Below are 24833 nucleotides of genomic sequence, written 5' to 3'. Positions count from 1 at the left end.
GGTGCCATCTTTGATGATACTTTAGTTAGTTTGTTTGACTGACTGATTTATAGATTGTTTCTATATGTAGCCTTGTATGTTCTGGAACAAAATTTCTATATAAAGTCCTATGATTACCTGCCTTATCAAATTTTATTGGAAGTTACCAGAGGGGAAATTTCAATGCAAGCAAAATGATTAATAAAATTGTAATAATAGTTTGAGAAGTTAAGTTCTTCCAGAAGAACCTAAGCATTTTTTTGTGTACAATCTATAAAATATCCATAGTTTTGATATGTCTAGACATCACTAGAGAAGCAATGAGAATGATTAAATACTAGACACAGGCAGTGTAACCAAATATTTGGTGGTTGTGTACCAAATTTACATTTGATAGAATCCCTGAAATATTGGTCAGAATTATTATTTTTTCCTGATATTTTTGATAGAATTTCTGTCTGGTCTCATTAAAATAATATAGATCTTGGGTGCAAAGATGCATCCAAGCATCCCTGCACTAGATGCCCAGATGGAGAAGATCTCCACAGCCACCATGACCTTGCCCTTGGTGCTATGGTAGACAGGGAGGAAGGTCACCCAGACACTGCAGAACACCAGCATGCTGAAGGTCAAGAACTTGGCTTCATTGAATGTGTCAGGCAGATTCTTGCCCAAGAATGCCACAGTGAAGCTTGCAAGGGCCAGGCAGGTCAGGTATCCCAGGACACAGTAGAATGCAGTAACTGAGCCCTTGTTGCACACAATGATGATGTGGCCATGCTCAGAGTGTTCATCAGTATCAACAAAGGGAGGGGAAACAGCTAGCCAGATTGCACACAGAATACATTGGAAAAGGGAACATATGGGAATAATGTAGTTGGGTGTCCCTGATACCAAGAAGTTTCTCATCCTTCTTCCTGGATCTGTGACTTTGAAAGCCAGAACCACAGTGATTGTTTTGGCCAGAACTGTGGAAACAGCTACAGTGAATACAATTCCAAATGTGATTTGCTGTAAGATACAGGTTACTCTGTTAGGATGGCCAATGAAGAAAAAGGAGCACAGGAAACAGAACATGAGTGACATGATCAATATGTAGCTGAGCATTCTGTTATTGGCCTTCACAATAGGAGTGTCGTGGTGCTTCACAAAGACCCAAAGTACCACAGCTGTGATTGCAGAGAAGCAGAAGGCTAATAAGGCAAGAGCCATCCCCAAGGGTTCTTCATAGCTTAAGAAGATCACAGCCTTCTCAATGCATTTGTTGTGTTCTGTGTTGGCATACTGGTCTTCTGGACAATTCTCACACTGATCCATATCTGATGTCCAAAAGAAAGTTTAGTTAGTGCTGTTTTAGAAATTGTATTGACAAGGTTTTTCAAGTAAGGGTGCTGAAATAAGGTTGTAATCCTGCCTTTGATGTTGACAAAGCAATTTGCAGGACATTGATGCTCAGCATTGCTTTCAATTCACAATGATCATAAAGATTTAAGGGGAAATAACACCAAGCCATTATTTGTTTGTCTATTTAACTTTGTTAATTATAGTATTTATAATGTTATCAGATAGCAAAGATTTCCTAAAACATTTTGTTCTATGTTGATATCCAGTAGATTTTTGAAATCAGAAATGATATACTCATAAATGAATATGTGTTTGGGTATATTTTATAAATACAAAACCTTAAACTTACTGGTTCCAGAGATTAATGACTGCCTTATAATTCATTTCCTATGACACACTGAGACCTTGACTTCTGTTTGGAAAAAAGATCTGGAGTAGCTACCCAAGAATTCAGTAACTCAAGCTCCCAGACAGAAACAACACTACATTTAACAGGTAAGCTTTGTATAGGGGCATATATTTATACATATGTGTTCATGTAAAAGTGACAATGTCATTATTCAATTTAAGTGATTCTTGTCATAATTCATAAGAAGGTGTAGAAGGTGTTGTAACATATCGATGTTTAAAAAGTAGAAAACATTAAATAAATGTGCCCTCAGATGTGTCTTCATTTGCCAATAAGTAAAGTTCTGATTATTGTTCATAAAATGCACTAATATTATCACTGAAGAAAAAATTCTGTAGATACTTTGTACTAAGGAGACCTTCACCTTGATTCCCTGTTTTGGATGCTGAGCACCTTCATCTTAGCCTCATCTCCATTCCACTGGGACTTTGTGTCTCTGGTGTACTCAAGGATGAAATCAGTATTGACAACAGAGTGAGCAAAATAACTGAGGAATCCTTCTGTCAGAGTGCATTTGTCTTAAGCAATAGTACACCATTCCTAAATGGTCATTCCCATCATGGCTACAATATGAACTATGACTGTAATTGCATTTAATATAATGTCATGTCAGAGAATGTTGATGTTCTTCCTTCATTTTTAGAATTCTTATTTATAACAATGCAGTTGTGGAGACCTATTATTTGATATGTCTCCTAAAAGCCTAAGAAGCTGGTTTAGCTATAAATAGAATATTTTGCTCTATGAGAGAGCTGGAGTTTAGTCACAGCACCCATTCCAAGTGTCTCACAGAGCATGTGAATGTAACTATAGGGGTAGTATTTTCTCATACATGTACCTATACATGTGTACCCATCCCCCATACATAAGAAATCAATGTAATAAAATATCTTATGGAATTTTGTGGAATTCATTGATGTAAATATTCCTATTTGCTTTTATATGTAAACTAATTTTAGTATACTTTAAAAACCATTTTTGAGCATGGTGCATGTACTTCAAAATGTATTTCAAAGGACATCTTCAGAGCAGGTTTATTTTTCCTACTACATGCATCATGGGAGTAAACTCAGACTGTAAGACTTAGCAACAAATTATACCACGTTGAACCATCTTGCAGGCAAAATAGGTCTTTTAAGATCTTTGATTCATTACATAGAATGAAAAGCAAAATATTGGAAAAACTATCCATAAACTGTTTTCATTTTGCCAACTCCCAGTAATTATGGATGTAATATGTAATATACTGAATATGCTTCTCTTCATATATTCTACATCATGAGTCAACTTTTTTACTTAACTTTCTGTAATTTTGTCACACATGCTTTCATCATGGTCCTCTGAATATTATATCCTTAGCAGTCTTTCACAAATTTGCAAATACTTTTGTCTTTATATTAATCTTACAGAGAACATGTTTGTCATACTTGTAAGTCTTATGTCCTAGTCCAGTAAATTTGATATGTGTGTTTCTTCCTTGGCTTCTTATGTACAAGGTATGCACAATCATTTCTAGAATTGCTATATTTATGAAATATGACTAAATTAATTCTTAACATATTCTAAAAAATCTAATGTGCATGCATTTTTAAACAATAGATTAATTAATGGAAAATTTTATGAAGTATTCCCTCAAATTGTAGTTTTATGTTTTGAAGTATTTCTTTGTGATAATGTATTTGGCCATGAATTTGCAACTAGTCACTATGAGGGTATGTTACAGATATATGTGTTTGTTAGTTTTTTGGCAGGGTTTTGTTACTGTTTTATGTATCTGCAACAAGTAAATTAGAAAATTGATATATGTTACATTTGCTGTTGCCTTTTAGTTGAGTTTATTATCCCAGTGTGGTACAAGATGAATATATATTTGCAGGATTCATCAGAGCAGCCATCACTCACTTGTGTCATTGGAAATTTTATTTTCAGGGCAGGGGCTGCAAATAAAACAACAAGTTGCCATTCCCTCCTTCCAGATTCTTCTGAATCCAGGACTACAATCTGCACTGCACACAGAAGATGGCATCTGAGATTAAATGAGACACAAACTGATGATGAGTTTTAACTTCTTATTTTATGTTTTATATTATCACATTAAGATTTCAAAAAGCTCATTTTATGTACACCAACTGTTTGATATTTCACTCTTCCATTGATTAATGACCAGCTCTAAATAGTGAAAATATATTGAAAAAATCTATGATAGTTTCTGAATGTCTTCTAATTCAGGAAAAAGAGCTAATTGTAAGCCGTGTGCAAAATCTACAGAGATTGAAACCTGATGTTTTTTGTTAATTATTTTTTATATGTCACTAAATACTTTGAACAGACAAAGGAAACTTTAATTGAAACAATTTCTCAGCCAAGAGTAGCCTGTCCTTACTTGTTTGAAGCAATTTCTTAATTGATAAATGATATGGAATTTTACTTTCAGTGTCAAGATATCCACCCACACCTGTCTTTCCATGACTATAAGCCATATGTCACATTACCGCTTTTTACTCAGCTTGTTAAAAATTAAAGTTTAGGCCATCTGGTCTGGCAGGCACTAAAGGTTTAAAAACTGGTGAGTAGGAGATCGAGTCAGCTAGGGAGCAGAGAGATCTCTGCGGAGTGCGCACAGAAAGCGCACCCCCGTGCTGCCCCATCCAGGGACCAGGAACACAACTTTGGAACTTCTATTCCCACGCAGCAACTCTGAGGCACAGAACAAGGCTCTGCCCATCTGACGTCTGGACCAGTGGAGATCCAGGGACACAGACCAGAAAGATACAAGGAAAAGGTGAGAACATATCACTGACAATGAAATGGCAAGAGGAAAGAGAAAGAGTATATCCCAAGGAAACCAAGACAACCTGGCAACACCAGAACCAAGCTCTCCCATAACAGCAAACATCGGAATTCCAAATACTCCAGAAAAAGAAGATGCAGACCTGAAATCATGCCTCAAGACTGCTGATAGACATACTTAAACAAGAATGGGAGGAAAAGCAAAACGATTCAGAAGCTTTTAAAGGGGAAACAAGAAAAACACTCAAAGAACTCAAAGAACTAGATGAAAACAGAAACAAAGAAATGAAGGAATGGAAGAGGGAAATTAAAACAGAAATTGACACAATAAAGAAAACATTAAGGGATAACCCAAGAGGCAGAACACCAAAAAAAAAAAAAAAAAAAAAAAAAAAAAAAAAAAATCAGGAGTCACAGAAGCAAGCATTTCGAATAGATTACAAGAGATTGAAGAGAGAATCTCGGGGGCAGAAGACAACATTGTAAACATAAACAAAACAGCCAGAGAAGATGCAAAAAACAAAAAGCTCCTAACCCAAAATGTCCAGGAAATCCAAGACACAATGAGAAGACCGAACCTAAGAATAATAGGAATAGAAGAGGGAGAAGAGTATCAACTAAGAGGCACAGTAAATATCTTCAACAAAATCGCAGAAGAAAACTTCCCTCCCTCAAGAATGAGATGACCAGGAGCATGAAAGAAGCCTTCAAAACTCCAAATAGATTGGACCAGAAAAAAATACCTCCTGACACATAATAGTCAAAAAACCAAGTGCCTAAAGCAAAGAAAGAATACTAAAAGCAGTAAGGGAAAAGGTCTAGTAACATATAATGGCAGACCAATCAGAATGACACTCGATTTCTCAACAGAGACTATGAAAGCTAGAAGAGCCTGGACAGACATCATGCACACCCTAAGAGAGCACAAGTGCCAGCCCAAGCTGCTATACCCAGCAAAACTATCAATCACCATAGATGAAGAGATGAAGATATTTCAAGACAAATCAAAATACACAGATTATCTGACCACAAACCCAGCACTACAATGAATTTTAGGTGGAAAACCCAATATAATGAGGGAAAATACAGCTTAGTGAAAACCAGAAAACTAAACAAGAAAACCAAAAGAAGAAAAAGACACAGACACAACTCAACCCACAAAAGCAATAATAGCAGGAAACAGAAACAACTATTCCTTGATATCTATTAACATTAATAGACTGAACTTCCCAATAAAGAGACATAGGCTATCAGAATGGATATATAAACAAATTCCAGCCTTTTGCTGCATACAGGAAACTCATCTCAGAGACAAAGACAGACACTATCTCAGAGTAAAAGGGTGGGAAAAAAACTTCCAAGCAAACAGCCCCACGAAGCTAGTTGGAGTGGCTATTTTAATATGGAATAAATAAATTTTCAAACAAAAGTTACCAGAAAAGATAAGGAAGGACACTTTTTACTCATTACAAGGGAAATCTGTCAGGAGGAACTCTCAGTCCTTAACATATATGCTCCAAATAAAACAGCACCCACAATCATAAAAGAAACCCTACTAAATCTCAAAAAATACATTTCACTCCCACACAAGTGGGAGACTTTAATACCCCACTCTCTCCAATGGACAGATCATAAAAACAGAAACTAAACAAGGTCACTGTAAAACTAGCAGAGACTTTGAACAAACTGGAATTAATAGATATCTACAGGACATATCATCCTAAAGTAAAAGAATACACCTTCTTCTCAGCACTGCATGGCACCTTCTCGAAAATTGACCACATAATTGGACACAGAACGAGCCTCAATCGATTTAAGAAGATTGAAATACTCCCATGCATCCTCTCAGAGCACCATGTACTACGGCTGGTCTTCAAGAACAACAAAAACAACAAAAATCCCACAAACACATAGAAACTAAACAACGCTTTGTTAAACGATAGCAGGGTCAAAGAAGAAATAAAGAAAGAAATTAAGGATATTCTAAAATTCAATGAAAATGAAAACACAACATACCCAATCGTATTGGAGGTAATGAAAGCAGTACTGAGAGGAAAACTCATAGCCCTAAGTGCTTCCAAAAAGAAACTGAAGAGAGCTTACATCAGCAACCTGACAGCACAGCTAAAAGCCCTAGAACAAAAGGAAGCAGATATACCCAAGAAGAGTAGACGGCAAGAAATAATCAAAATTAGGGCCAAAATAGACCAAATAGAAACAAAAAGAACCATTGAAAAAATCAACAAAACCAAGAGTTGGTTTTTTGAGAAAATCAACAAGATTGATAAACCCCTATCAAGACTAACTAGAGGGCGAAGAGAAAGTATACAAATTAAAAAATCAGAAAGGAAAGTGGGGACATAACAACTGAAACTGAGGAAATTCAAGAAATCATCAGATCCTACTACAAAAACTTATACTCCACAAAATTGGAAAATCTGGAGGAAATGGATGAATTCCTAGAAAAATACAAGATTCTAAAGTTAAACCAAGACCAAGTAAACCATCTAAATAACCCTATAACACCTAAAGAAATAGAAGAAGTCATCAAAAGCCTCCCAACCAAAAAAATCCCAGGCCCAGACATGTTCAGTGCAGAATTTTGCCAGACATTTATTGCAGATATAACACCAATACTCTCCAAACTATTCCAAAAGATAGAATCAGATGGAATACTACCTAACTCATTTTTTGAGGCTACAATAACTCTCGTACCTGAACCACACAAAGGCCGTACAAGGAAAGAAAACTTCAGACCAATCTCACTTATGAACATTGATGCAAAAATACTCAACAAAATCCTTGCAAACCGAATCCAAGAACACATCAAAACGATCATTCATCATGACCAAGTAGGCTTCATCCCTGGGATGCAGGGATGGTTTAATATAAGAAAATCCATCAATGTAATCCACCATATAAACAAACTCAAAGAACAAAATCACATGGTCATCTCACTGGATGCTGAGAAAGCATTTGACAAAATTCAACACGCCTTCATGTTAAAAGTCCTGGAAAGTACGGGAATCCAAGGTTCATACTTAAACATAATAAAGGCAATATACAGCAAACCAACAGCCAACATCAAACTTAATGGTGAGAAACTTGAAGCAATGCAGGTAAAATCAGGGACTCGACAAGGCTGCCCACTCTCCCCCTACCTATTCAACATAGTACTGGAAGTCCTGGCTTTAGCAATTAGACAGCAAAAGGAAATCAAGGGGATACAAATCGGAAAGGAAGAGATAGAAACATCACATTTTGCCGATGACATTATAGTGTACTTTAGTGACCCCAAAATTCCATCAGAGAACTACTACAGCTGATAAACAAGGTCAGAAATGTGGCTGAATACAAAATTAACTGAAACAAATCAGTAGTCTTCCTATACTAAAAGAACAAACATGTGGACAAATAAATTAGGGAAAAGGTACCCTTCACAATTGTCACAAAATCTATGAAATACCTTGGTGTGACTCTAACCAAGCAAGTGAATGACCTGTATGGCAAGAACTTCAAACCTCTAAAGAAGGAAATTGAGGATGATCTCAAAAAATGTAAAGATGTCCCATACTCATGGATTGGAAAAATCAACATTCTAAAAATGGCCATCCTACCAAAGCAATCTACAGATTCAATGCAATCCCCAGGAAAATTCCAACCAAGTTCTTCATGGAATTGGAAAGGTCAATGTGCAATTTTATATGGAATAACAAAAGACGTAGAATAGCGAAATCCATCCTCAACAACAAGAAAACATCTGCGGGAATCACTATCACCTCAAGCTATATTACAAGGCAATTGTGCTGAAAACTGCATGGTACTGGTACAGAAATAGGCATGTGGATCAATAAAATAGAATAGAAGATCCAGAAATGAGCCCTTATGTATATGGTCACCTGATTTTTGACAAAGGAGTTGTAAACATTCAATTGAAAAAGGACAGCCTATTCAATAAATGGTGCTGGTCCAACTGGCACTCAGCATGCAAAAGAATGAAAATAGACCCATTCTTATCTCCTTGTACAAAGCTCAAGTGTAAGTGGATTAAAGATCTCCACATTAAACCAGATAAATTGAAACTATTAGATGAGAAAGTAGGGAAAACCTTAGAACACATATGCACAGAGTAAATTTCCTGAACAAAACACCATTGGCTCAAGCTCTAAGGTCAAAGATTAACACATGGGACTTAATGAGATTGCAAAGTTTCTGTAAGACTAAGGACATTGTCAAGAAAACAAAATGGCTGCCAACAGAATGGGAAAAGATCTTCACCAACTCCACATCAGATAGAGGCCTAATATCCAAGGTATACAAAGAACTCAAAAAGCTAGACACGAGAGAATCAAATAACTTTATTAAAAATGGGGTACTGAGCTAAACAAAACGTTCTAAGCTGAGGACTATCGAATGGCTGAGAAACATCAGAGGAAGTGCTAGACATCTTTAGCCATCAGGGAAATGCAAATCAAAACAACCCTGAGATTCCACCTCACACTAGTCAGATTGGCCAAGATCCAAAACTCAGATGACAACAGATGCTGGCGAGGTTGGGGAGAAAGAGCAACACTTCTCCACTGTTGGTGGCTTTGCAAACTGATACAACCACTCTGGAAATCAGTCTGGCATTACCTCAGAAAATTGGACATAGGACTACTTGAATACCCAGCTATTCCCCTTCTGGGCATATTGCCCAGAGGCATGTTAGTACTCAACAATGATATACGCACTACAATGTTCATAGCAGCTCTATTTATAATAGCCAGAAGTTGGAAAGAACCCAGATGTCCTTCAGAAGGTGAATGGATACAAAAATTTGGTACATTTACACAATGGAGTACTACTTAGCTATAAGAAACAATGACTTAACAAAATTCTTAAGAAATTGGATGCATCTAGAGAATATCATCCTGAGTGAGATAACCCAGTCACAAAAGAACAGACATAATATACAGTCACTGATAATGGGATACTAACCCCAGATAGCACTGACCACTCCAGAAACTACTCACAGACTGTGTAAAGCTCAAGAAAAAAAAAGAAAGAATGAAAAAAAAAATCATTATGCTCAATCCTTACATACCAAGAAAACGTTGACTAATTCCGGGTTACATCCTGTTTTGCATGTATTTTATGCTCATTGTAACTAGTAATACCTTAATGCACACTATCAAATCTTTAAAAAAAAAGCCAAATATTGACAAAAATGTATTCGTATACTTTTATGCAAAAATCCTTAAAATTTGTACATTTATTTTTGTTTTTTAAAATAAAGTTGTTCAAAAAAATTAAAGTTTAATTAAAGCAACAGAGAAACAAGTTACTATTTGAAAGACATTTGACACAGGAAAATATTTCCTTACTTCACAGATAATATATAACCTTGTATAAGTCAGCATAGCAAAGCATAAAAATGGGATAAAAATCAAAATATCAGAATATGTAGACACTGGTTTAATATGGGTGGAAATGATAAATTGGTGTGCAATGGCCTTGAATATGGAGTGTTTTAGAATATCAAAATGCTCTACACTGTCGGCAAATACCAGAAAAAGCTGGTTAGCCATTAGCTTGCTTAAATTAATTGAAGACTTAAAACTTTTTTCCAGGTTTTTTATATTGTTTAAATAGTGTCTTACAGGGAAGTATCAGTAGAATAATACTCCCAATGAAGTTCAGAGTACATTGTATTATTTTATTCACCACCATTTTTCTTTAAATATATGTTAACAACTTATAATAATTTAAAGGCTATTTTTACTTAGAGTAAGGAAAATAGGATTACCTTAGTCCTTTATGTTAATTTATTTATGTTAGTGTCTTCTTATCACACAGGGATTGTTTGGACTCACACTATAAGGAAGACTGGCAATAAACAGACAGAGATTTTCAGACCTCTGCCTTTACAGGGCTTGGATAGAAACATGAACCAACAAAACTACCTGACATTAATTTTAACTTTCAAGGATAATGATTTTCTGTGCATGTATTATAGTATTGTCAATAGATTTATGAAAGAAAATATTATGATATCCATATGTGTTCCTTCTTTCCTATCTCTTTTGTTTTATTTCTTTAAATCTTAATGAATGTTAGACTTGGTTAAGAACTATTTCCGAATGTTTTTGGTAAAGGATGTAAATGTGTATTGTGTGGATCGGCATATGTTGAAACATGACTGCATCACTGGAATAAATTCTTCCTTTTCTCAGAGAATGGTCTTTCTGTTGTGTATTGTGTTCTTTCCATAGGCATTTTAGTCGATAATTGTTCTATACATATCCATCAAATGTATTGTCGTCTAATTTCCTTTGTTCCCTCTTATTACACATTATAATGTTTTCCTCTACTTATATAAAGAATATTGCTCTTCTTGTAAGTGAATGAATGATATGGGCAACCAAGGAATGCCTTTAAAATGAGGCAGCCTTGTTGTGTTTGGTTTTATTTAGTGAATGTTAAAATATTCTGTTATATTTGAAAATTAATTATTACTTTTGTCTTGTTGCTGTTATTGTTTTATGTAATGTGTTTTGAAAGCCATTTATTCCTGCATTATTTTTAGAGCTGTCTATATTTTTCTTTGCCTATTTGTTAATCTTACTTAAATGCGTAAAATGCATTCTTTAATGCTTTTTAAAACGTAATTTTTTGTAATATAAATTTCTGTAATTGGGTTCATTAGTGAAATTGGTAAATGTCCCTCCATTACATGGAAAAACATTTTTGGGTATAATGACAAGAGTTAGCAATTATGACTCATTGTTTCATAGCTATAACATTAATGTCACTATTATCAACATGTGTCCCAGGGATTTAAGGTAGGTGAGATCACTGTGCAGTGTAATAGCAATGATGATTTGAAGAGAATATTGTTCAGTTTAAAGGAAAGATTATCAAACTGTGGTGAAAAAAAATTTGTATTTGTTAAATTTCAGAAAATCGTTCATATACGACAAAGCAGATTTTATGCATATATGAAATCTTCAAAGAATCAGAAAAATTACAATATGGATAATAAACATTATACAGGATCCTAGATATTGGCTCCTGATGTGATGAAATGTTTCATATTAACATGTTGCAGTGTATGCACTTGACAGTTTTTACTGCTGTTTGTCATAAATCAATAAGTTAATAAACACCCACCTTTCTACTTCCCGTGGCCAACTCAATCATGTCTTCATATAAGTGAAAATGTCTACTTTGTAGAAAATATGGACTGAATTTTCCTATCTTAACCTTAGTTGCAAGGTGTTGTGAGAAATTCAAAATGTGAAAAACGTCATATTCTTCCTGCAGGATTTCTCTCTGTTTCATAATCACGTTTTCCCCAAGAGGATTAGTGAAGTGGGTCTTTCTCAGAAAGGAGTTTAGCTAAAAGACAACAATTGCACTATAATGAATATACAATTTCCTCAAGTCATAAAATGTATTCTGCTTTTATAGTAAAGAAAAAATATCAGATCTAAATAGATAAGGGTCATAGCAGATTGTTTAAAAACTGAGCATTTTTTTTATTGTCAAATAATGTCGATGTGTTGTTCTTGAAATTTGTGAACTATAAAGCTACTATTAAAATATGTATTTACATAATATGCAAAGTGTTTAGAAGTAAGGAAAGGGCAGATGATAGAATTATGAAAGAAGAATGAAACTACAACAAAAGCAATTGGATGAATAATATTATCATAATATCCCATGAATTTTATCAGACACAAACAGATAAAAAAATGCAGAACCAAACACAGATATGCAATGCACACACACACACACACACACACACACACACACACACACACACACAAACCCACACACAAAAACCCACACACACAACCACACACACATTAACAAAGAGAGAGGCACACATCTTTTCTAAGTCACAATTATAATAGAGCTATACACTAATTTACACTCAAAATACATACATGTTGATACATATATGTAAATATTCAGGCACAAAAACGCATACATATGCACTTATCTAAAAGTACAGATTTGCAATCACATAAAATAGACACATTGACACATATAAGCATACACAGATTGACAGCACCACACATGTGGTGACATAAATATATAAGCATCAACCCAGAGTGATAGTGACACATTGAAAAATATATACGCACACCTAATGCCAAAAACTAGGCAAAGGCCAAGACAAGCATAAATAAATAGCCAATCATATATAAAGAAAATAAGAAAAATATGTATAAGCACATACTAACATTTACAAAATCCATACAATGTTATAGAAAGTAATATACTCTGACAATTAATTACACAAACATATACACATTTATGAACACACAGAAAGAAAGTCATACATAGAAAAAACTGTTATTTGCCTCCACAGTCATACAGAGATAAACATGTATGTAAAAGGCAACACAAATATAAACACAGAGATGCAGAAATACTAAAAAATGTTCAGTGAGAAAGATACACTCACATATAAATACATATAATAGACTGAACTGGATGCCACACTACTTGTTTAATAACTCTCAGAAAATTAAGTAAGTTACCCAGAGCCTGCACTGGGGGTAGAATTACTATGGCATGCCAAAGGAAATTATTCCTCAATATGATTTTAATAAAATTGACAAATATAAGTAAAAACTCATCTTCCCATTATTAAAAAAATTCACGAGGAAACACTGTTTGTATTCAAAACTATAAGGGGTATACTGATGGATATTCGGGTTCTCTGTATGAAACCACTAATTTTCATTGGTAATCTGTGCTATCTTTTTGTATTTATATTTATAAAAGTCACTAGATTTGTTTTTCTCAAGGAAAAATCCTCAGAAACCTATCTATTTTGGAAAAATATTTTTTAGTTCATTAAGTGTAGGTATCTGAGAAACTGTAAATGGCTATGCTATTGAAAACACCAAACAGCATCCAATAAAGAAACTCTACCTTCAAGCAGTGAGAACTGGCTCCTTTTCCATTGACTATTGCCTGATTATCAACCTGCTGTAAATTCATCTCATGGAGTGCATGGGCCACTGCATACACAGCATTGTATATGTTATGACTTGTCTCACTAAAGGTCATGTCAACCTCCTGTTCCATTAGCCAATCCAATGAGGCATTGGGTGAGGAGTTCTTCAGTATCTTACAGTTAGATGCCGAGTCTTCATAGTTAAAGTATTTCCACTCTGGCATTACCAGATATAAATCTTTGCTTCTGAGATGGTACCGTGTCTGTACAAAATTTTTAAAGCTAGATATCTCACCATGGTGGTGTAGAAAAGTAAAAGTTCCATAGAATGTGCCATGAGTTAAGTCTCTTTTACTGGTAGGGAAATTCCATTGTTTTGTGGTGAGCCATATTCTCTGAATAACTGGAGATTCCCACATTCTGAAGCTTAACTCCATAATACTGCTTATTTCCCCATAAATCACAATAACATTTGTTGAAGACATCAAAATTTGTTTGTAGTACATTTCAGTTTTGTGATAAAATTCAGCCTCATGAATTGATATCATGTTCACAAAGGCAAAACAAATTTCCTTCTTTTCACTCTCCCTTCTCAACTCTGATTGAAACTGATTGCCTTGCTCATCATTTGAAATAACAAGACCCACCCAGTTCCAGTTGAAGTAAAGTAAGAAGGAGACCATTGCCAGTGCTAGAGATGTGTCCTTTGGGGCCATCTGATAGAGATAGGGAAACTGTTCATTATCACTGAAGACGGAATGGAAAGGTCCGTAGGAAAGATGAAGGAGCTACAACACAGAGTAGAGCATGAGGCATAGTGCACATGAAATAACCTAATCATATTTACATACAAACAGTTGATTATGTGTGACATTTCTTCTCATGTCTGATGCACATGAGAATATGGGGAAGCCTGGAACTTCCACTATTTGAGGGAACAGCAAGCACAGCTTTTTGACAAAGGGATAACAAAAGGTATTTGCACATTTTAATAATTGCTGTTCTGCCTTTTAATTTTAGGGTTGATATCTGTGTTTTCAATGTTTGAAGGGAGTTTAGTCTATTTTCAGCATGAGGATATTTGACTAAAAGTATTTTTAAGGCCATGTATGTTGTTATGTCGTAATTCAAAAACAATTCCTCTCATATTTAACAGTAATGGTCTATGCATAATACTACTTTAGGCTTTACAAAACTATTCTTATCATCCCCGACTTGAAGGTAGTCTTTGTACAGTAGAGTTTTGACTCACATAAAGCTGTCACAGATCTCCTTTTTTAAGATATAGCTCCAAAATACTCTGGGAATACCTCCTCTGTAACTCTCAGAAAACATATAATCAGACCAAAGTAAATTTTAAATTGTAAAAATGGTTGTGTAATCTAAACATGTTATCAGCAGATCAGATTGAAAAACCCTTCCTACTAAGTGCCCAGTCAATTATGGCACAAAATTTACAGGATCCGTATGTTGTATCTCTTGGAAAATAAACAAAAAGGAAAATTAGAATGGATAGAGTTTTCTCCTCCATTCAAAGTGTCTGATAATGATCAAAAAATAATCATGGGAAAAATATGTAAGAAGAGGGTGTCAGAAACCCATGACCCTTCTTTCTTACAAAAGTTTACTTGTGAAATTCCACCTTTATATCTTATGATGAGGAAACAAAAGAAAAACAAGATAAGACATAGCAGTAAGTTCTATAAAGATATGACATAATCATTATATTATTAAAAATAATGGGTGAGTGCAGTACATGTTTTCAGGCCATCTGCCACCAGGAACAGCAGAGATCCAGGGACACAGGCCTGGGGAGATTGGGCTTTGAGTAGCTGGGGTGCAGAGATGTCTGGGTCAAGGGCCTGGAAAGCACCCCCTCATTGGTTCAGGGAAGCAGAAACCCTGCCATAGAAACGTGGTTTCCATCCGCAGGGCCCTTGCATGCAGAACAAATGCTCAGGCCATCTGCCAACAGGAACAGCAGGTATATAGGGACACAGGCCAGGTACATGGGAGAGACAGGAAACAATCACTAACAATGAGACCTCGTATAATGAAAGATAACAAGATAGCAAGAAGAAAGCAAAAGAACTTACCCCAAAGAAAGCAAGACAACCTGGCAACACCAGAACCCAACTCTCCCATCATAGCAAACAGCAGAATGCCAAACAATCCAGGAAGAAAAGACTTGGAGCCTAAATCATACCTTGTTTTCCTTAAGCACCAATGGGAGGAAAAACATAAAGAAATAGGAGCTGTTAAATAGAAAACAAGAAAAACACTCAAAAAAAATCAAATAACTAGAGAAAAACAGAACCAAAGAGAAGAAAGATTGGAAAAAGGAGTTTAAAAGGGAAATGGAAAGAATAAAGAAAACACTAAAAGAGACAAGCCTAAAAGTAGAAACCCTAAAAAAGAAATCAGCTGTCACAAATGCAAGCATCTGCAACAGACTTCAAGAGATGTAAGAGAGAATCTCGGGGGCGGAGGACAACATTGAAAACATAGACAAAACAGTAAGAGAAGATGCAAAAACCAAATAGATCCTAACCAATGTCTGGGAGATGCAGGACACAATGAGAAGACCAGACCTAAGGATAATAGGAATAGAAGAGGGCAAAGAATAACAACTAAGAGGCACAGTAAATATCTTCAACAAAATCATAGAAGAAAACTTCCCTCCCCTTAAGAATGAGATGACCATGAGCATAAATAGGCCTACAGAACTCCAAATACAGTGGACCAGAAAGGAAATTCCTCCTGACACATAATAGTCAAAATGCCAAGTGCCCAAACCAAAGAAAAAAATACTAAAAGCAGTAAGGGAAAAAGGTGATGTAACATATAAAGGCGGACCCATCAGAATCACGCCCACTTATAAATAGAGAATATGAAAATTAGGAGAGCCTGACAGACATCATGCAGACCCTAAGAGAACACAAGCTCAAGGTGATATACCTAGCAAAAGTCTCAATCACCATAGATGGAGAGACCAAAATATTCCAAGATAAAACTAAATTTACACAACAATATTCCCTAATATCTGTTAACATAAATTGATCCAATTTCCAATAAAAAGATATAATCTATCAGACTGCATACATAAACAAACCCCAGCATTTGTCTGCATACAAGAAATTTACCTCAGAGACAAAGACAGACACTATCTCAGAGTAAAAGGTTGGGAAAAAAATCCAAGCAAATGGCCCCAAGAAGGAAGCTGGAGTGGCTATTCTAATATTTAATAAAGTAGATTTTCAACCAAAAGTTATCAAAAAAAAAGGTAAGGAAGGACACTTTTTACTCATTACAGAGAAAATTTGTAAGGAGGAACTCTCAATCCTTAACATATATGCTTCAAACACAAGAGCAAACATATTCATAAAAAAACCCTACTAAAGCTCAAAAAATACATTGCACCCCACACAATGATAGTGGGAGACCTCAACACTCCACTCTCATCAATGAACAGATTATGGAAACAGAAACTCAACAAGGACACAGTAAAACTAGCAGACATTATGAACCAATTGGAATTAATATATATCTACAGATAATATTATCATAAAACAAAAGAATACACATTCTACTCAGCACCTCATGGCATCTTCTCCAAAACTGACCATATATAATCTGTCACAAAACAAGCCTTAATAGATATAATAAGATTGACGTACTCCCATTCATCCTTTCAGATCACCATGGTCTAAGGCTGGTCTTTATTAACAGCAAAGACAAAAAAAGCCCACATATACATCTAGAGAAAACAATGCTCTCTTAAAGATAGCATGGTCAAAGATAAAATAAAGAAAGAAAATAAGGATTTTCTAAAATTTAATAAAATTTAAAACACAGCATATACAAACCTATGGGATGCTTTGAAACCTGCAATGACATGAAAACACTTACCTCTGAGTGCTTCCAAAAAGAAACAGGAGAGAGCATACACTAGCACCTTGACAGCACAGTTGAAAGCTCTTGAACATAAGGAAGCAGGTACACCCAAGAGGAGTAGACAGCAAGAGCTAGTCAAATTCAGAGCAGAAATTGACCAAAAAAGAAAACAAAAAAGAAAGCAAAAAAAAAAAAAAAAAAATCAAATAATCAACAAAACCTAGAGCTGGTTCTTTTAGAAAATCAACAAAATCGATAAACCCTTAGCCTGACTGCTTGAGCGTAAAGAGAGTGTATGCAAATTAACAAAATCAGAAATGAAAGTCAAGACATAACAACTGAAAGTGAGGAAATTCAAGAAATCATCAGATCTTACTACAAAAGCCTATACTCAACAGAGGTGGAAAATCTGGAGGTAATGGATGAATTCCTAGACAGATACCAGATATTAAAGTAAAATCAGAACCAGGAAAATCATCTAAATAATCCCATAACACCTAAAGAAATTGAAGCACTCATCAAAAGCCTCCCAACCAAAAAAAGTCCAGGTGTAGGTGAGTTCAGTGCAGAATTTTATCAGAAATTTATTGACCACATACCAATACTCTCCAAACTATTCCACAAAATAGAATCAGATGGAACACTACTTAACTCATATTTTTAGGCCAAAATATAACTCGTTCTTAAACACACAAATATCCTACAAGGAAAGAGAACTTCATACTAATCTCACTCATAAACATCGATGTAAAAATACTAAAACAAAACAAAACAAAAACCTTGCAAACTGAATCCAAGAACACATCTAAATGATCATTCACCACAATCATGTAGGCATCATCCCTGGGATGCAGTGATGGTTTCATATACGGAAATCTATCAACTTAATCCACAATATAAACAAAGTCAAAAAAAAAAAAAAAAAAACACATGGTCATCTACCTAGATGAAGAGAAAGAATTTAACAAAATTCAACTCCTCTTTGTGTTAAAAGTCTTGGAAAAAACAGGAATCCAAGGCCCATACTTAAACATAATAAAAGGAACATACATCAAACCAAGAGCCAACATAAAATTTAACGGCAGGAAACTTAAAGCAATGCTTTTAAAACCATAGTACTAGAAGTCCTGGATGAATCAATTAGACAGCTAAAGGAAAACAAAGGGATACAAATTGGAAAGGAAAATCAAAAATATCACTGTTTGCAGAAGGCATGATAGCGTACTTAAGTGACCACAAAAATTCCACCAGAGAACTTCTACAGCTGATAAACAAGTTCAGCAAAGTGGATGGTTATAAAATTAACTCAAACAAATCAGTAACCTTTCTCTACTCAAAGGACAAACAAGTTGAAACAGAAATTAGGGAATAGATACCCCTCACAATAGTCACAAACAATATGAAATACCTAGGTGTGACTCTAACTACACAAGTGAATAACCTGTATGACACAAACTCCAAATTTCTGAAGAAGGAAATCGAGGAAGATCTCAGAAAATGGAAAGATTTTCCATGCTCATGGATAAAAAGGATCAACATTTAAAAAATTGCCATCCTACCAAAAGCTATCTACAGATTCAATGCAATCCCCATCAAAATTCCACCCATTTCTTCATAGAGTAGGAAAGACCAATGTGCAATTTCATCTGAAATAACAAAAGACCTAGAATAGCTAAATGTATCCTCAACAATCAGAAAACATCTTCATGAATCATTGTCCCTGACGTCAAGCTATATTACAAGGTAATTGTAGTAAAAACTACATAGTACGGGTACAGAGATAGGCACGTGGATCAATGGAAGAGAATAGATGATTTAGAAATGAGCCCTCACATAAATCGTCACTTGATTTTTGACAAAGGAGTTGTAAACTTTCAATGGAAAAAGGCCCGCCCATTCAACAAATGGGTTTGGCCAACTGGAACTTAGCATGCAGAAGAATGAAAATAGACCCTTTCTTATCTCCTTGTACAAGGCTCAAGTGAAAGTTGATCAATTATCTCCACAATAAATCAGGTACACGGAAATTATTAATAGAAAAACTAGGGAAAACCTTAGAACACATAGGCACAGGAGAAATTTCTTGAATAGAACACCAATGTCTTGAGTTCTAAGGTCAAAGATTGACAAATGGGGCTTAATGAGATTGCAAAGTTTCTGTAAGGCTGAAGACACTGTCAAGAAAACAAAAGGGCATCCAACAGATTGGGCAACGATCTTTACTAACTCCACATCAGATAGAGGCCTAATATCCAAGGTATACAAAGAACTCAAAAAGCTAGACACCAGAGAATCAAACAACCCTATTAAATATGGGGTACAGAGCTAAACACAAAGTTCTCAATTGAGGAATATCAAATGGTGGAGAAGTATCTAAAGAAGTGCTCAACATCCTTAGTCATCAGGGAAATGCAAATCAGAACAATCCTGAGATTCCATCTCATATCAACCAGAATGGCTAAGATCAAAAATTCAGATGACAGCAGGTGCTGGCGAGGATGCAGAGAAAGAGGAACACTTCTCCACATTTGGTGATGTTGTAAACTGATACATCTACTCTGGAAATCAGTCTGGCGATTCCTCAGAAAATTGGACATCGTATTACCAGAAGACCCAGTTATTCCAGTTCTGGACATATACCACAGAGAAGCTCCAACATACAACAAAGACTCATGCACCACAATGTTCATAGCAACCCTATTTATAATAGCCAGAAGCTGGAAGGAAACCAGATGTCCTTCACTAGATGAATGGATACAAAAATTTGGTATATTTACACAATGGAGTACTACTCAGCTATCAGAAACAATAACTTTGATAAATTCTTCAGAAAATAGATACATCTAGAGAATATCATCCTGAGTGATATATCCCTGTCACAAAAGAATAGACACAGCATGCAGTCACTGATAATTGGATAAAACCCCAGAAAGCTCTGAACTCCCTAGAAAGAACTCACAGACTATATGATGTTCAGGAAAAAAAAAACCATTATGCTTAATCTTTACACACCAATAATACTTTGGCTAATTTCAGGTTACAACTTGTTTTACATGTACTTTATGCCCATTGTAAGTAGGAAGATCTTAATGTACACTATCAAACATTTAAAAAAATCCTGAGCACTGACAAATATATATTCATATACTTTTATACAAAAATGCTATAAATTTGTACATTTGTCCTTGTTTTTTAAAATAAAGTTGTTCAATTAACAAATAAAGAAACTGACTTACTATAACTAGGGCAATATATTTCTTGAATTTTCATAGAGGATTTAATGACAATTGGTACTTTGACCATTGATGGTTGGTCATATGCTCAGTGGCAGTAAAATGAGTATCTCCACAGACCAGATTGGAAGCCTTCATGATGTCTAGTAACACTGAAACAAAATGAGCTCCCAGGCTGAGAATGTTCTGTCATGCCTTTGCAAACAATACTCTAGATCCTTTAAAGTTGCGCTATTGAGACAATGTTTGTAGTGTATAATTAATTCCATCACTTTATTACTGATATCAAAATTTAGTACACCACCATAATTGTAAACAATAACTCAATTATGTTTCAACGATTATCCAACGATAATTTAAATTTATTTCCAAGATTAATATAACACATATATGGGGGCAGAAATAATGTGTTCTATATTTGGAAACTACATGAATCAGTCTCTGCTTACTAAGATTTCTATAAATAAAGAAACACTGTGACTGCCTTGCAGTCAACCCTGAAAGATTCTCTCTTTGTGCCAGACTCAATTCCTTAGGACCTCCTCTTTTCTTCCTTTCTAGAATCTATCAAAATCTGGAGATGACATCTAGCAGAAGGTCTATCATGTCTGTTTAATAAGTACCCTGGAACTACATGGATTAACAGATGAATAAATCTAATCTCATCTATTATTGTTCTTAATATCTGTCAAAGTCCCCAAAAAGAGACATGATGTTAAGAATACCGGCCTATGATAACTCACATGTGGAGTTATATTGTTCAGGAATATCCAGAAATTATAAGATATGCTCCAATGTGGTCCTGCAAGCAGAAATGAACACATGGTCTCCTCCTTACAGAAATAATTAGGAAAATGCATATAATGGCTTTCTTGAAATAAATAATGTGTAACTGTTTCGATTTTTCCATCACAGTGGTCAAAATTGTATATTATCAAAGACATATTTGGTAAAAGATCAGGATTCTTGTTGATTTCTTCCATTGAAAAGGCCAATGCCAAAGCATATTTGTGGTTTTTAGTTGATTTTCTGTAAAAAAGTACATTTTTTATTGTGGACAGATGTCTTTTTATGATCAATTGAAGCTCTATTCTGTATGTAAGTTTGTGCATCTGAGCTCTAAAGATGAAAAATGGCCTTTTTTCCCAGACTGGATTGATATGAGCACCCGGAAAATACCAAACACATTAAATTTATGACAGTTTTTCTTCTTTAAACAAATATGACATTGACCTCTTCCACAGAGAGCATTTTCTTCCCTAATTTTTAATGCTTGACCAGAAGGGAAAGAGAAAACCACAGATATTGACAAAACAGTAATTCTGGTCATGTCTTTAATTTGAAATTATTGAGAAATATAAAGATACATTCGTTATGAGAGCTATTGTGTTGCTGATATTTTCTTGTGGAATTAAGTGCATTGGTTCAGGAAGAGGAAACTTGACTTATGAGGGAATAATGGACCTCTGCAGCACCATATATTGACCAATATTCATGAGACGTTCCTCACCTATGTCCTCATCTTGTTAATCTCTTCTTTCAATCTTTTGCTTAAAGACAATAATTCTTAAAGAGTTACTTTGAAATAAATTCAAATATCAAACATGCATTTGGTAAATGATACGTATCTATGCATGTGCAGGTATAGCCTTGTGCTAGGTGCTTTGTATAGATATTTAGGGCCAACCTCACTTGCCAAGTATTATTCACCTACTTTCTGTTTACACAGGAATGTGATATATTTCCTCTGGGTACTTTTTAAATTATAACTTAATTTCTATAGAACATCTTTGATTACATTTCCAGTTACACTGAAACAGCACTAGTATTCAACAGATTACTAGAAAAATAAATAGTGCAGTGATATTAGTATGTGCCAGTATTATATGTTTATAAATTAGAAGAGATTTTTGTGAAAATTGTATAGAATATGTTATTTTTTATTATAAAATGGACCACAAGACAGACAGCATGAAATAGTACCACATTGTGTTTATGTTCATGTAAAGAATTTTATGTCTTATGTCATTTTGTTATTTCATACAGTCTGATCAATAAACACTAAACATACACCTTTATATTTAATGATTAAATTTGAGGTAATATAATCTGGTTTTCACTAAAAATTGTATCTGTGTGGTGATTTCATGCTATACTCTATAAAATAGTCCATTTTAGGAGAACATTCTTTATTAGCACACACACAGTATTCTCAATTAAATGTTGCCAATACACGAAATAAATTTGAGGATACACCATGTGCAATGCTCCAAATACTATCTACAGCTAAAATTAAGGGAACATCCATAACGTACGTTGTCTGTGTAGCCTAGTAGTGTAAAATAGCTGTTTTTCAAAACAACTGTTAATAATTTAAAACAATGGGTATTGATACCACACTGGTAATATTTACCTATTATTTACAAAAATTACTAAAAAATAAGTCTCACAAGGTATGAATATCATAATGGATCAGAGATTAACCAATTTAGACATGAAAAGTGAAGACAAATTTCTTAAATAATGACAAAGTAATTAATAGATAACTACTGTATCACTGTTCTCAAATGTTCCAAATATTCCATAACACCCATGCCAGTGACATGGGACATAAACAGTCACCAGTGTAATTGATAGCCTCACTATTTAAAGAATGTAAATGTATCATTTGATTCCATATGTTCCAAATATGTTTTACTCAAAAGAGAGTGCCAAACAAAAGTTTATGAAACACAAAAGATATTTATTGTACATACACATTGTAAAGAACAAACCCACAGGGCTTTAAAATTTTATTTTGTAAAATTTTGGATATATTACCCTCAAATAACCTAAGTATTCCTTACTCTCTCTCTCTCTCTCTCTCTCTCTCTCTCTCTCTCTCTCTCTCTTTCTCTCTCTCTCTCTCTCTCTCTCTCTCTCTCTCTCTCTCTCTCTCTCTCTCTCTCTCTCTCTCACACACACATCCAGCTTTCATATCAATATAAACTTTTGAGTGAAAAGATCTTCTTTTTCCAAACTTAATGAAGCTGTATAACGCAAGAAGTGACCATATGCAGTAGATGTGAGAGAGTAAGTCTGTCTGTATGTAAATTTCTTGACAACTATATGTGCCATGTCTATTACTGGAACCAGCATATGGTCCAGGAGCAGCTCACCAATGGAAGGACTGTCAGCATAGTTTATGGTCATTCATTTGCAACAACTTGGAATAAATCACAAAGAAAAATTATGGGATTGATTTTAATAAGCCATTAGTTTCTATAGTACAACACAAACTGTTATTAGGATGGCTCAGTGCTAAGGAGAAATGTAGACAGTCCTTTAAAGCTCAATTTCCAGGACACCTGGAAGAGGAACAAAACCTTTTCTGGATTAATTAGGAGCAATTAGGATTGAATTGGTAAAAAAGAAAAAAATAAGCTTAATTATCTGTTCAGACTTAGAAACAGGAGAGAAGATTCAAGATTTTGCCCAATCTTGATCTTCACATCACTCAAGAAATAGACAGGTTTTCATTTACTTGAATAATAAAAATGCACTTACAGGAAATTTAGAGTCTGGTTGATGTAATCTTTCTCTATAGGCTTCTGAACTGCTCCAAAAATGAAGGAACAAGTTATCTCCAAGTCTTTATCCTGGACCTCATTCAAATTTACTTTCCAAAAGCACTTGGGATCAATGAAATTTGACATGAGAAGTAGATTATTGTAGAGAAAGTAGAATACAATCAAAATTAACATATTCTCCTGCCTTAAACCTGAACAGTGTGGATTGTGATGTGTCATGCGTATCAGCACATCAAATTTCTACCATCTTTTATTTCTCTGGGCAAAGGTGATGTTTGTTGCATATTCATGATTCTTATTTTTTTCAGATTTCTCCTGAGTCCTGGAGGAATCTTAAACACTTTCTTCCCCGAAGCTCTGCAACTGGTGTTCACAGTCCATGTAATAAACAGGGTATGGTAAATACTTAGGAGAATAATTTATTCTCAAGCTCCATGATATCACTCATGTTTGTGAACCCCTAGATAGAAGTCCTTTTATTCTAGTTTGAGACTTGGATATTTTTACCAAGGGATTATGAAGACACAAGTAGAAACGATGTCAGTGGATTGTATCATGTCATTCATAGTGATAAATTTAATAATAGTACATTTAGAGCTACTGGAAACACATAGGACATTATATGACAATTTCTAAGACAGGAAGTGGCTGTTTATAGTATA

General features: G+C 34.8%; 1 protein-coding gene across 1 annotated transcript; it reads right to left on the bottom strand.

Moving 5' to 3' along the window:
- Positions 1–402: 402 nt before the first annotated feature.
- LOC308439962 (vomeronasal type-2 receptor 116-like) lies at positions 403–24390 on the bottom strand (the record flags this gene model as incomplete). Its single annotated transcript, XM_080941897.1, has 6 exons — positions 403–1298; positions 3635–3758; positions 11675–11902; positions 13451–14263; positions 21346–21631; positions 24149–24390. 6 exons carry the CDS (start codon positions 24388–24390, stop codon positions 403–405), a joined length of 2589 nt encoding a protein of 862 aa, XP_080798023.1.
- Between the last annotated feature and the right edge of the window lie 443 nt (positions 24391–24833).

This window comes from Micromys minutus (assembly GCF_963924665.1).
Source record: "Micromys minutus genome assembly, chromosome: 30".
Taxonomy (NCBI): Eukaryota; Metazoa; Chordata; class Mammalia; order Rodentia; family Muridae; genus Micromys; species Micromys minutus.
This window is presented reverse-complemented; position numbering and strand designations above follow the sequence as displayed.